General features: G+C 37.9%; 1 protein-coding gene across 1 annotated transcript; it reads right to left on the bottom strand.

Annotated features, from left to right (window-relative positions):
• Positions 1-1654: 1654 nt before the first annotated feature.
• On the bottom strand, positions 1655-11199 carry LOC114307625 (cullin-1). Its single transcript, XM_082870155.1, has 9 exons — positions 11111-11199; positions 10651-10794; positions 8929-9028; positions 4633-4809; positions 4492-4539; positions 4215-4418; positions 4049-4126; positions 3227-3313; positions 1655-2030 (listed from the first exon to the last, which is right to left on the bottom strand). Exons 2-9 carry the CDS (start codon positions 10779-10781, stop codon positions 1947-1949), a joined length of 909 nt encoding a protein of 302 aa, XP_082726281.1. The 5' UTR covers positions 10782-10794; positions 11111-11199; the 3' UTR covers positions 1655-1946.
• Positions 11200-15929: the final 4730 nt, after the last annotated feature.

The following is a 15929-nucleotide window of genomic DNA, read 5'->3' as shown; positions in this document are numbered from 1 at the left end:
TGTTTGTCTTCGCCTCAGCCTCAGCCTCCGTCTTATAGCCAAGGCAGACACGCGCATCATGCGCCGCTCGGCGCTCGACGACAAACTGGGCACGCCTTTTGATGGCACACCTTTTTATGGATTGGGCACGCCTTTTGATGGCACGTCTTTTGAAAGATTGGGCACACCTTTTGAGGGCACGACTTTTGAGGGCTCGATATCTATATCCATGTATATCTTTTGGGCAGCCTATATACACACTCATACAGTGTCTTCTACACCGGTCAGCTTTATCAATCCCTTTGTTTCAACCTCAACTAGGTTTCTATCTTCACACCTATTTGAGTTTGAGGGGGGGTTATACACAGTATCATGTATAAGTCGCTCATGGCGCACTCCCTAAGTCGCCCCCTTGGTGCACCACCACAACGGTCCAACATGACCCCATAAACTGTCCCGACATTGATTCCGGTCAGCTTCTACTACGGTCTGACATGACCCCATAAACTGTTCCGACATTGATTCCGGTCAGCTTCTACAACGGTCCGACATGACCCCGTAAACTGTCCCGACATTTATTCCGGTTAGCTTCTACAACAACGGTCTGACACGACCACACAGTGTCTGCTACAACGGTTCGACATGACCCCGTAAACTGTCTTCTACACCGGTCCGACATGACCCCATAAACTGTCTTCTACAACGGTCCGACATGACCCCATAAACTGTCTTCTACATCGGTCTGACACGACCACACAGTATCTGCTACAACGGTCCGACATGACCTCGTAAACTGTCCTGCTACAACGGTTCGACATGACCCCATAAACTGTCTTCTACAACGGTCTGACATGACCACACAGTGTCTGCTACAACGGTCCGACATGACCCCGTAAACTGTCTGACACGACCATACCGTGTCTCCTATCCTATTTTGTTTTTATTTATCAGTTTACTTTCATGTTTTGTTACTCTCTCCAAACTCAAGTTGGTTTGTGTCTAACCTCTTTGAGTTTGAGGGGGGCTGTTAAACCTACTCCACTAAACCTAACCCACTACACCACTACCACCTCACCTACTCCACTAAACCTAACCCACTACACCACTACCACCTCCACTTCACCTACTCCACCACTCCATCTCCACTTTACATCTCCTATATAATGTACATACAATACAATCAATATCAATCAATCATAATACATACAATTTATTCTCTCTGTAATTCTCTCTCTATCAATTTATCTTACAATAACAATAAGGATTAGAAAGGAAAAGATAATTCGCACATGTTAAATATTATCTCTGTCCCATTTCGCAATAATAAATAAATCTTTCTTATTCTTTTCTAAACCAACTGGCGAAAAAGAAGTTAACACTCCCAAGCCGAAATATCACAAGTAGATCAAGGTCCCCTTTATTATTAGAGAGAATAGCTTTTCTCTGAGCTACGAAAGAGAGAGGAGAGAGAACTCCATATATAGAAATGAGCATGAGGTAATCCACTTGAAAATTCAAACCCAACTTTACGCAAGCCTTAATATTTTCAATCTGAATTCTCAACAAACCAACATCACCATTACCACTCCCCAAAACCACCGCTTCCTTTCTTACCACAATTACTACATCAGTAGTCAAAGGAATTAATTTCAAACTGTTTTCCCAAAACAAAATATTAACACCAAAAGAACAATAAATTTCTTCTAAGCTCACTACAAAAGTTGCAACCTTTTTTTTTGTTTTTTTGTTTTTCTAGTAACCCCTGGGAATTTGTAGGCTTGTTCTCTGCTACATAGCTTCCAAAAATAACTAGTCCTCCCCGAGGCTACTCCACTGTAAACAAAAAGGCAATCATATGAATTTACTTCGGGAAATCATCGAAGTGTCTAAATCCCTAAATCTCTATCTCTAAGTATAGGTTTCTTCAGCGATCATGTACTTTGTTGTCTTTTTTCCTAACAAGTAATTTACTGTGACATGGGACATTGTTGCGACGGTGATGCAGATGTTTCATCTCCAAGGTTCATGTTAGCACATCCGGACAGTAGCTCCTGCAAGATAAATCAAAATTAGCACGACATCACCAAAGAAGGATAAATTCATAGCTCACACAACTACGTGATGGATAGTTTCTCAGAGAGACCTGTTTGGTTGTGTTTTCATTTTCTATTTTCCATTCTTATTTTTTTGGAAAACGTGGAAAATCTGTTTCGCGAATTGTGGATTTTAGGAAACACCAAAAAAGTTGTTTCACACAAAAATGAAAACGATGAGTGTTTTTGAACTTTTTATTGTTTTGTTTCTGAAAATACAAAAAAAATAAAATAAAAATGGAGGAACGCAGAACAAAGAATGCAACCAAATAAGCTCTACAGCAATGTTCCACAGCATAACCAAGAATACCTAGTTGTACAAGCATCTTTTACCAGATGTTCCAACACGGAAGTTATATAGAATGTGTAGAACTTGTTAAAAGTCACTTCATAGTAGTTGGGTTCGCCATTGAGTCAATAGAGAATATATGAAGCACTACTTCAGCGAGGAACAACAACAGATGGCCAAGTATTCCCTATGGATTTCACTAGGCAAATGTCAATCTATTATTGCTGGGAAGGTAACCACTCCTTTATTTCCAGTACAAAATGTGTAATGAGGCCGTGGTGAAAATAGAGATACCCAAAATGTTTCATCTTCTTTTTTCATGTTAAAAAAAAAAATTGAATTTTCTGCCTGGAAATGGCTTGAAAAGATATAAAACAAACTATATAAAGAAAAGATTTCTCTATATTGGCACTGCAGATGCCATAAAACTAGTGTGGTATGTGAACCAGATGGTTCAAAAAGATAGGCAGGAGCCTGCGGCCCAGTAACATATTAAGACACTGTTTACTTTACTGGAATGAAAGCTGGGAGTTAATGGTTTGGTTCAGTAAATAATAAAGATAAGAAATGCACATTCCAGATGGAATCACCATTCACCAATTTAGGAGAAAGGACATTCCATTGGGAGACCAAGGAATAGCTATTCCATTCCTGCACAAAATCATTCTAATAAACCAAACACAACCTAAGAAAACTTTCAGGTAGTACAGTATGTCAACAAAAGTGAAACTTTCAATGTTTTATCAGGTTAAAATCTCCACTGAATTAGATTAGCCAATACCAGTATTAATAAAATGCCATTACAAGCCATATTGGTAATCTAAAAAAGATTGGCAGGAAGGTCATCACATAGGTTGAAGCATACTTGATATGTTGTTGCATCAACGTTATCCAACTTTTGCTTTTCAATAAGTTGGCTTGCAGTTTGATCCATCAAGTGCCATTGCACAACCTGCAAGGACTCTCAAAGCGAGGACAAGAATTTATCTCATAAAATAGCTTAGCTTATGTGACTAGGACTAAAGTAAGAAAATGATTTATTTAATTTTTTTTTGTTTTAAATTGAGAGTAATAAGCGCATACAGATAACAAGGCAAAAATCAACCTGGCTATGGCATCTTTTCTCATTATTTTGTCTTGAATATTTTGATAAAAAAATTCAATTGGCAAAAAGATAAACACGGCAGAGATATGGCAAAAAATTTATTTTTTATATATTTTTTATTTACTATGTATATGAATATAAATTTAAGACACATAGATATGAGAGGCATGATGTATATGTAGCTGTATTTATATTAATTTTTTTTCTACTTATTCCAGTTTTATTTCCATATATTTTACTTTGATTCCAAATCAAATTTATAAAAAAAAATAGCAGGGGGAAAAACTACAAAGGTGTCCTGAGGCATGTCCAAACACAGAACATGCTTGTCCATGAAGTGCCCCCAGCATGTGCTGCAAAAAAACTAACAATTAAAAAATTTGACATGCCCTGTGGCGTGTCAGACACGGACATTGAAGTTATCTGGTTACTAATAATAAGTGAAACAGAATCCAATCTGGACACTCAAAACAATGATATATTACCAAACTCTTTTGTCTAACAATACATAATTTAGCAAAATTCAGACATTGATAGTACAAAATTCAGGAAAACAAGTATTAAATAAGCAAATTATAGTACCTGCAGTAGCTTCTTTACTGTTGTCTGGTGTAAATATTGACTCACCCTTTGTAATTCATTATCTAAGCACCACTCAGCCTAGAACAATAGGGAAACAAATCATTACATGTGATTTACATTATGCATTGCATGTACAACTTTTGTTAACTGCAAAACTAGTAACAACCTTCTTAATGTAGTCAACAGATGAATTGCAGGCAAGCCACTCTGAAGCTAATCTTGAATAGTAATTTGCAGCATCTGCAAGTATTGCCTTCTCCAAATTGTCATAATAGTTTGTGTTTTTCCCTCCTCCAATTTCAACAAAAAAGGCCATGGCATTATTTAGCAGGCCCCTATCAATTGAATTCTTGGAGCGGTCCTGATTGATCTGTATGCACAATGAAATCAAATGTGACAAGAACAAAATAGACTTATAAACTGAGCAAGTCAACTCAACCTACCAGCAAAATTGCAGCATCATGAAAATTATGGTAGTGCGCATTGAAAACCTGAAACAGAAAAACAGCATTAAAAAATGAAAACTAGGGAAGAAAATTACACATGGGGAAGCTAAACTAGGAATGTTAGAATAATATCCTTACCAGATCATGGAAACAACGAACAGAGGCATCATTAAGTGACACATCAATTTTTTCATGGCGATCAAGGTATAGAAAGAATCCTCCCAGACACTTAGCCATCACTTTATATTTTGCCCACATATTGGTAAGTTCTATCAACAGAGAGGCATCATTTTTGTCTTGTAAGGATGGCAAAACCTGAAAGCATAATATAAAGAAATACTAATTAGGATCTATGATTGGAAATTGGATACTTGCAGATAGATTTCAAGCAAAAGTATATGCATTGCAAGGAGAAAAGGGGATGCCTAAGCAATTCCGCATATACTATTAAACTTATTGGTTTTGTCTTCATCAAATAATTCAACCTAAAACTATAGGCTCTATAGTCTATACCATGTTAAGAAGATGCTAAGGTGCACTTAGCCTCACGTTTCATGCCTGAATTTGCATTCAAGTAAGACTCATATTGATCCTCAGGCTCTATCGTCTATACCATGTTAAGAAGATGCTAAGGTGCACTTAGCCTCACGTTTCATGCCTGAATTTGCATTCAAGTAAGACTCATATTGACCCTCTCTCTCTCTCTCTCTCTCTCTCTCTCTCTTTCAAATTACCAACTAATTGCAAATTTGTGAATGAGGCTAAGCAATCAAAGACGATTCCTAGAAAGCAAACCCCATCAGTGCAGAGCAAACCCCATTGTAAAGAGGATGTTTTTAAGTTGCTCTACATTACCCCGGATGAATGGCATCAATAGTTCATAGCGTTCCTTGTGAACTGATAAGTACAAGTTGGTCCTATAAAACTTGAAAAGAACTTCTGATCCATCTAACTACGCTTCTTTCATCTATGAATTACAAATTACAATCCATTCAGTCTTTGCCTCCTTTTGAACATGAAGCCTAAATAACCAAAGAAAGTTATTCACTCTTAAAATGTCATTCTACTAATAATTTTTGTTACTTTGTCATCTCTATTTCCACTTTTCCTAATATCATGTTCAAATAATCAATCTTAGACTTATTTTTACAGAAACTTCTTTGTTTTGAAGGTTCTTCCACAATATGATTTAGCATTTACCTCTAATTCAGCACACACCGAGAAAACTTGTCATGTGTATGCCTAGTTTATCTGTCCATAGATAAGCCAAAATTGTAGAGGTTTGATGTTAATTCTGTCTCATTTGCACTCCACGTATTTTCAATTACTTTCCCCTTTTTCCATTTTTTATACTTTCCCCTCTATTGTCAAGGAAAAAAATACCAACATCTGCCATTATCTCAAGATTTCAGATTATAGGGACATTAACACGTACAAGGGAGATATCTAACATTGATTTATTTATTTATTTTGATAAGTATAATATCTACATGTTTGCAAATTTCTAAGTTATGACCCTGGAAGCACGGATACGGATACGGGATACGGGATACGGATACGATACGGATACGGATACGGCGATACGACAAAATTTGAAAAACTAGGATACGGGTACGGCAGGGATACGTTAGTAAAAAATATTATTTTAACAATTTTTAGTAATGCAGTATGCATAAAAATAAAACCTAAAGCAAAAGACAACTTGATAAAGAAGAAAGATTCCTATAAAACTAAGAGTCTTCAAGGTCGATAGCTTCAACTTGTTTCCCTTCATCATTGAATATCACAAGACCTTAGCTAAAGCCAAAAAATCATTCTTAAATAAAAATTTCAGCAAATATACTTTTTTAAGTCATCAATGATAGCCTAGGAAGCATGGATACGAATATGGTGATATGGGGATGTAGATATGGCGATATGTCAAAATTTGAAAAAGTACGATACAGGTACAGCGGGGATACATTCATAATTTTTTTTTTATATAATTTTAATAATGTAATATGCATGAAAATAAAACTTAAAGTAAATTAATAAATAAGGAGAGGGATTCCTATTAACCTAAAAGTGCTCAAACATTCATAAAACATCCAAAACTAAAAGCAAAATCAAAAGCAAATGTAAATGCAAATTAAACATTATCCTTACATGCCAACACCAAAAAAAGAATAAGAGCAGAGAGAAGAAACGCGAGAGATTGAAAAAGCGAGAGAGAAGTGAGAGAGACAACAAGGATACATCAATTTGACAAATTCTATTACTTTAACTCTCACTATATTCCTCTTATCAAAGAACTAAACAAAATATTATAAGTAATATATAACTTCGAGTATCCGATACTTCAAAATTAAGTATCCGATACTTCAAAATTAATAAAAAATTAATTAAGAAGTATCTGATACTTTTAAGAAGTATCTGATACTTTTAAGAAGTATCCGATATGTATCCGCGAGTATCCGAGGAGTATTGGTATCCGATAAGTATCCGATACGGATACGTCACCCTTTTTGAAGTATCCGTGCTTCATAGGTTATGACACAGACATGAAAATTTTCAACAGATTTAACCTAAAATTGACATTATATGCTCATAACATTTCCATTTTAAAAGTTCATATAATTTATAGCGCACAAGTAGGCACTTAAGAGTCTGTTCAGATGATCAATCAATGTAATGCAATTTAAAACAAAATACTTTCAACTTAGATAGTAAAGAGATATCCCTGGAGCTTGAGTTTAGGCATTCCAAAAAACTAGGGAAGATGAAAATTAGAAAAATTAGGTAATTGTCGAAGTTCAAAAAATATTAGGGATAATGATTGAGAACAATAAACGCTATAAAATCAGACTACTAGCTGCCTCACAATGTCTAGCTGAAAAGAAAACGGATAAGGGAGCTTGCTTGCTTATTCAAGGCAAAGTGATAGCTAACTGTTAGTTTATTGCAAGAGTGAATCAAATTTCCAAGATGCAACATAAATGGCAATGAAACAGGTAGGTGTCTTTCACAATTTATTGAGACATAACTGATAAAGGTTGAGCACGTACCAAGATTGTCCAGGAGCAATTGATATATGAAGACAAAATGATTAAAAAAAAAAAAAGGATATATCACGATAGACAAGATATCGAGATGATGTATTCCAGAACTTAATTCTTCCACTAATGAATGGTCAATTCAAAATATTGCCCTATTATATCTATACCAGCTTCACTTGATACTCAATATATCACTATAGATATCAAACATGGAGATGATACTTCAAATACTGTCTAACACTACCATACAACAAAACAACATTTTTTCCCACAAACATTCTCTTCAATCTACTCAAGGAAATATACTTAGTTCATCAATGTAAATGACTTCAACACTAATGCAGCATCCATGAAGTAGCTTTCGAAGGAGTGCAAAGCTGCTCCATTCCACATGATGGTATTCAAATTCATCATCAAAACCAGCCTAGAGTCATTCTGAAGCTCTCTTAACTTAGTAGCCAGCAACATTGTCCTAAATAAGTCATCTAAAATAAGTCAGCAAGGCTTGAAAGATTACTTCTAATCAAAATCATGTTCACCCCATTTGTTGACAAAACCTGACTTCCAATAAATCAAGTCATTTTCAATCCTCCAGGCCGTTGCATTACAAGAACCTAAAATGTTTTTACTTGAGAAGAGGGGTTCCAAAACACACTACATAGCATAGGAAAGTTTCTCAATAATGAACCAAATATTTCACTAGGAGTTCTCTTTAGCAACCTTACCAACTGACTTCAAATCAGCTTTTCCAAGATTAATTTCACAACCAAAAACTAACTGGAATATTTATCCAAAAATAAATAAAAACAGAAACACTACTTCAAAAGGAAGGACATCCTCTCAAATGTCATCAGTACCCCCGTTAGAATTCTTCCCCATCCTCGTTTCTCCAAAAAAATCCCAATAAATTCTCATCAGTAGCCTTTAGTTTTAAATACTTAGACCTTCCCTAACAACAACTAAAAGGAAAGAAGAGAATCTCCTTCCAAACAAGACTCAATATGTGTCGGCAATACCTGCTAAAAACAAGCTTACAGGGCATCCCATGTTCATTGCATTGCATGCATGGTTCAATCCTGGTCCCACTTACAATATGTAAGTTTAATGAAATTACAATGCAAATGAACTATAAGAATAGCATAGATAAGTTCATTGAGCAACAGGACAAACTAGTATGTCAAGTAACGGGGGCAACATTAACTATAAATTACGAGTAAAAATGCCAACATCTTATTGACAATCCAATTATTATTATTATTATTATTATTATTATTATTATTATTGTCGTCGTCGTCGTCGTCGTCGTCGTCGTCGTCGTCGTCGTCGTTGTTATTTTAAAGTTGAATCTGCTAGTAAGACAAAACTACAGTGCAAAATGTCGAAATTTTTGAATTCTTACCTTTGAAGAAATGCTCTCTTTCAAAGCCCTTTCAAATCTTTGATAAAGATGTGCTGAATAGTTAGAAGGATGATACTGAATACACATGAAATAAACACAGCTATACAGAGAGTGAAGGATGCACTTTCCATTGAAATCAAATGGCATCGAATATTCACATAGATTAACAGAAACAAGAGCGGGGAAAATAAATATATATAATATAAAATAAAATAAAAAGAGCAAAGAACTAGATTCAAATTGATTAGAGTGTTTTATTGTTGTTCCTTTAAATCTTGTCAACATCAGCTTGTTTTCTATATTTAAATTGGGTGGGTATCGTTAAGTTTCACCAACTTCATAATGCTCTTCTAATGCTCCTTTTATAACCTTGTTTTGTTCCTAAGAATATATACGTACTATATTGCCCAATAACTGTATACCAATTTTCTATTAGATCAAAAATTATAATATTCTGGGTAGGGGTTTAGCAAGATGAATAAAACAAGCTAATAGTGATGGACCCATTTGAACAGAACATTAAGGCATTAAAAAGATCAATCCTTATTTGATACGAGGATGGAAAATAGAGAGGAATGCAGGAGTTGAAAATGTTACTAGAGGAGAAGGACAGAAGATTTTCTCAGGCTGTTTTGTCAAGCCAGTTGCCATAAGAAAAGGAGAAGTAAAAGTGTGTTGCTTGATTTTAGAACAAGAAGCAAGGGGGTTTACTTACCATTGTACCTTATAGTTCCCTTACTAGCTTTTAGGAACATTACAATTTATAACCACATCAGTTGGTGCGGTTTTACTGAAATTTTACAAAACTAAAATTGCAAATTTTAGTCTAGCTCCCTGCTTAAAGATTGGAATCAAAACCTTCAAAAGTCCCCTTCAAACTTCCATTAATTTATAACCAGAAAAAAAAAATATGACTAGTGAATTTAGGCACTCAAAAGAATGGCAGATTTTAATTAGCTAAAAGACCCATAAAGCCTGCCTCTCCCCAGTCCACTATTTTATGTAGGAACTATAGTAGATTATGCAGAAACGAGCTGAAACAAAGACAGGAATTGCCAAAAAAGCTTACCTTTCATGTATTATCTATTATCTATTATCATAAGAACATAAAATTATATCTGGTTATCATCAGCACCCATCAAGGCCTAAATAAATGAAGGCAACAAGAAAAAACAAGACAACCCATGAACATTGAACAATATAAGATTCATTCATCATTATACAAAGTTGGGAAAAAAATAAAGAATTCGTGCAGCCAACCCCATGTAGTCAGGAATCAGGATATCATATTAATTCAAATTAAGGGGTTATTTGGGATGTTCTAAATAAATGCACTTTTTGACTTTTTATGAAATATGAGTTGGGTTTGGAGTGATGTGGTAAAGAGGTGATGTGACTTAATAAAATGATGTGACTTAAATAAGATAGTGACTTTTTGACTTTTTTTTAAGATGCCAAACTTAGCCTAAGTATAATCTAATAATATATTCCATCTGACTCTGGACATTCAATCTAAGTTGCTTAATCATCAAAACCAAGAAAACCCAACTTAATTATGAATTGGGAACACATTTTACAACAATGTAAATTAAAACAGAAATCATCAAAACCAATAAAAACCAAACTTAATTATGAATTGGGAACCCATTTTAGAGCAATTTAAATCAAAAGAAAAATCATCAAAACCAACAAAGTCCAATTAATCAATTCAAGAAAGGATACTCATAGTACTTCATATATTCGGCAGCAGTGAAGAGTGCATTAGTGGGGTACCCATCAAGAATCATCTTTGCCTTCACAATGCCCTCTTCTAATATACCCAAACCCTCCTCTAGCGATATCCTCCTCCCCATCTCCGTAGTTTTCCTATCTCAATTTTGCAAAATACACATTTTTTCAGAGTCAATCCAATATCATTAAAATAACAAGAAGTCAATGGAATAACAACAATCAAGTCAACATTATATATATACACACACATATATGTATATACATTGTTTGTGTTGCTTCTGATGCACGTATTCACGCAGCTTTTCACGATACAGAAGTGCGTATATAACACATATATACAAATATGTGTGTGTGTGTGAAACTAGAGCTATATGAGAAAATTTATTGATATGAATCATTGGAATGTACAGATATTAAAGAACATAGACGGAGTTAGGGTTTCGGAATTTACTTTGGACTGTTTATTGGAAGAACTGTAACAAAGTAATTGTAGGAATATCTTCTTCTCTCACCAAGGCGTGGAAATTTGTAAAAGGATATTGGAAAATGTTTGGTATCTCAAATTTTTGTGGCTTAAATTATTCAAATCTGTCAAAACGACGTCGTTTTACACTCATTTACAATCAAAACGACATTGTTTTGAGTCATTTGAGTCATTTGAGTCACAAAATTTTAAACTACCTAGCATTGTTGAAGGATATATATAGCTCGAGTTTGTGTTGGGGATAATTTAAATAATTATATTTTTTTGATTTTTTTTTTGAGTAAATGTATGAAAAAATAACAACCATGCTCCATACACCCAGTGGGGGTGGCGCCCCCAGTGACGTGGCGCGCTCCCACTGGTCGAAAATCAAAAAAAAAAAAAAAAAAAAAAAAAAAACTGTTTTTTTCCTTCCAACCCCCAGCTGACACCTCACTGGATGTCACCCCCAGCTGGGGGTAGGAAGCATTTTTCAAAAAATAAAGAGATAAAATATGATTTAAGGATCCCGTTAAGTAGCTTGAAATATATTTGGCTTAGAGGTGTCAAAACGACGTCGTTTTGACATTTTTTTTTCTCCCTCTTTTTTCCCTCTCTCTTCTGCTATCTTCTGAAACTGGTAACAGAGGCGAGAGAAGGAAAGAGTTGAATCGAGCTTCAACTCGAGCTATCTTCTGCTATCCTTTGAAACTGGTAACAGAGGCCAGAGTAAGATCGCAGACCAGCACTGTCGTCTTCAAAGGAGAGTTGAATCGCTGCCTCTATTCTTCGAATGAAAGTCGAGAACGACAAGGATGAAAAAAAGGAACGGATGAATCTTATAGACCTCACATCTCTTCAATTTTCTCTTACTTTTTTCCAAACTCATCCCAACAAGTCCCCAATTTTGCTCCTCTTCCACCACCTAACAACACTTCTAAATCCCAAAACACCACAGTTCAATCATCCACTACCCAAAATCAAAATCAGACTCAGAGTAAAGATTTACATGATAAAATTGAAGCCAAAATCGGACTGTAAATTCAGTGCTAACATCTTCCCCTATTAGAAAAAATTATACAGGGAATAAAGATGTGAAAGTCACAGAGAAGGGTAAGAAACAGAGTAATGGGACTGATATGGGTTTGTCTGCAAAACATGGGAGTGAGAATTTGGGGAGTCTTTGATGAATTGTAATTCTTTTGATGGAAATTGGGTGAGAGATGATTCACATCCTCGGTATAAACCTGGGTCATGTTCAGTGTTGGTGAGTGAGCAATCATCACAACTTCTTCTTTGCAGGGAACCAACATTGAAGAAAAGCTTTTTCTTGAGAGTGGGTTTTGAAGAGAGGAGAGAGAACAATCATCAAAGCTTTTTTGGGTCAAGTTTGAGAGAGAGTTAGAGATAAGAGAGAAAAGAACCAACACTAAAGAAAAGCTTTCTTGAAAGTGGGTTTTGAAGAGAGGAGAACTGTAAGAGGGGCTAATTTGAGCCCACTAAATTATTTAGGCCCAATAGCCCAAGATTAGTGGGCCCGAATTTATCGCAAGTCCAAGAATCGGTGGGTCCAGATTTATCGCCATCAAACGGATTGAATTGCTCTAAGCCTCGAAAGGGTTCGGATCCACGAACCTAGAGACTTACTCAGGCCCGGACTCGAAAGGGTATTAGGCAAGCCTAGAGATCCGAGGCACTCGGACTCGAAAGGGTTCGGATCCACGAACCTAGAGGTCCGAAATACTTGGCTTCGAACGGATTCAGACGCAATCTAGAAGTCGCTCCGTTAATGAGTCCTAGAACACTTGCGGGCTCGGAGCTTTCCGGGATCTACGCACCAGAACCATGGGCGTAATGGAGTTCGAACAAAGGACCCGATCCCGAGGACGGTGAGTGGAGACAAATTCACTCTTCGGTTAAACTAGCCTATACCCGGGTCGAGGTGGCACGACCCCGGGGGGTCCATGAGACTCGGCAATATTTTGCGGCAGGACGTCCTCTGGGACTAATCCTGACCCTTTGGGATGATTGGGGATCATTGGTTAGGTGTGGCTAAGAAGAAGGGTTCGTCGAGGGATTGATCTCCTCTTCGGGGTTTTCTCATCCTCGGAGAAGTCACCTCCTCGGAGAGGTCACCTCCTCGGACAAGGTGGTTAGAGAGAATATCCCCCATGTGCCTTGCACATGGGCTCCATCCTACATCATGAGGTGCCTATAAATAGCACCCACCCATAGCTTTACAAGGGATGGATTTTGGAGATTTTTAACTCTTGGGAAAGAACTAATTTCCCTTCTCTATTATCAACCTTGAGAGTGAAAGTGGGAGATCCATGGGAGAGCCTTGCCATTATTCTATTCTCTAGCCATTTTGCCTTCTTCTTCACCCAATCTCTTATCTCCATCATCTCCTTTCTTTTGTGTTCTTGAGTTGAGACCATTGAAGAATCTAAGCCTCTCATCATATTCTAGAGAATTCGAAGTTGTTCTTCAAGGATCTTCGAAGATCTTCGAATTTTCCAACTCCTTTCTTGAACCCTCTCCTACATTTTGGCGACTCTGCTGGGGAGGCGGATTGGTTAATGGTCTCAACGAGATCTAGAATCCACACAACTCCAACAAGGATGGCGGGAGAAGATGAAGTTCACCAACAAGGATCCTCTAATGGTGGTGATGACAGAACCATGGCTCCAGATCAACCACTTTTGCTTGAAGCCATTCAAGGACTTCAAAATACTCAGCAAGAGATTCTTACCACTCTTCAGAATCTCACTCACACCATGTTAGTGATGAGTTCTAATTTTGCACCGGCGCCAAACGGAAATCAAACGGGTGGTGGAGTTATTCCCGCTGGAGCGCAAAATCAAATCCAAGGAGAAGTAGGCCCCAATCAGCCTATGGCTCATGGAAACACGGCCACAGTAACACATGCTCAAACCACAGTAGGCGGCAGCAGTTTGCCCATGCCCGGGCTCCATGGCGTGCCGAGCCAAGATCCAATGGTGACTAGGGGAGTTTCTGGTGTAATGAATGGCGCTCCGACGACTGTTGGTGTCCAGGAAAACATAAGGAGCATGATGGCGCAAAAAGGAGCTCTGCCCGTACCTAATCTTGTTACGCCATCAATAAATGTTACCCAAGCACCAAGCGGGCCTCCTTTGGTGCCGACAACGAATCTGCAAGCACAACCCGGTATAGCGGCGCCGTGCGGTGGACTCTATGGGCCTCAATTCAATATCCCATCACCAACTGGCTTATCTATAGGCACTGATGGCCAGTATCGTCAAATGTCCTCACCAATGGTGAATTCGCAGCACCAGAATGGCCAAGACGCCCCTAGCTCAGTCTTCGGGTACATAAGCCAAGTCCCGGGAATACCACCATCAAACTCTCTCCCTCAACAGTTTCTCACTCTCGCCGATGTGCAGGCCATGTTCGATCTCGAACGGGGCAAGAGGACCTTACCCTCTTTGCCTGATCCAGACGTCAAGCCGCCTTACCCCATTGAGATGCTGAGCTATCCATACCCTGAGGGGTATACAGTGCCGAAGTTCATCAAGTTCGAAGGCAAACAAGGAAATGCCCGAGAACATGTTGTGCGATTCATCGAGACTCTAGGTATTCATGGTTCAAACCACGTCCTCCGACTGAGAGAATTCTCTAAGTCCCTCACCGACCGAGCATATAGTTGGTATGTTAATTTGGCCCCAAACTCTGTCCGAAGTTGGGAGGAAATGGTTAACAAATTCCACTCCAAGTTCTTTCAAGTGGCGGAGAAGGTGACCACACTTACATTGTGTAAAGAGAAGCAACAAGAAAGTGAAGACATCCTTGACTACGTCAAAAGGTTTCAGGACAAGGCCGTGGATTGTCATGAAGCAGTTGAGGAGAGTTATCTGGTTCAAATTTGTCTAGAAGGGGCATTGAGCAGGTACAAAATGTTTCTAGTTAACCACAAGCTACCCACCTTCTCGGCATTAATAGAAGCAGCTCGGAACATTAGCATTCCTCAGGCTCAGGAGTCCGGATTTAAAGCCAGTTACAAGACTAGTTTCAAGTCATCTCGTGGACCTATCGTTGCTGCTGCCTCTGCCCCGGATACCCGAAATTCACAAGGAGGAGGTCATAGAGGCCAGAAAAGAAAGCAATATAATGGTGAAAAGGGGAATGTTTCTTATCCATGTGGAATCGAGGAAGTGAAAGCTCTAGTTAAGGAATGGGTGGCTGACGGAAAGCTAAAATTGCCTTATGTTGAAGAAATGCCATCAAAAAAGGACCGTGAGAGCCCTGAATTTTGTGTCTACCATCGTACATTGAAACATCCGACAGAGAAGTGTTGGACTCTCAGGAAAATCTTCAGAGATAAAGTCGAGGCAGACGAATTGAAGTTCAAAAAGCGAGGGACTCAAGACATCCGAGAACAACCATATCCTCAACACCGAGACAAGGGCAAGAATGTTGCTATGATAGCTTATGACGGCCCAATGATCGAGGCTATCGCTAATCTCGATGACGATGACTGTTATCTGGACGACATCCTCGAGCCAGAGGGTGAGCAAGTTTACTATGGAAGTGCTCTCGATCCAGAGGGCAGAACATTTATGACTCATGGCGAAGATCCCTTTGATCCAGAAGGAGGAGAAGAATACTATGGAAGAGGAGGACACCATGTTTATGTGGCATCTTATTTTGAGGAGACCGAGGAGATGGTTAACTACGAGCCTCCAAGAGTGGAGAAAGATCTGGATCACTATGCCAAAACCCTGCAAGACTGTGTAAAGTTCAAGCAGTTCTTTGACCAGCTTGGACT

The sequence above is a fragment of the Camellia sinensis genome, chromosome 5 (genome assembly GCF_055761805.1).
Source record: "Camellia sinensis isolate YWXY chromosome 5, ASM5576180v1, whole genome shotgun sequence".
Lineage (NCBI taxonomy): Eukaryota > Viridiplantae > Streptophyta > Magnoliopsida > Ericales > Theaceae > Camellia > Camellia sinensis.
This window is presented reverse-complemented; position numbering and strand designations above follow the sequence as displayed.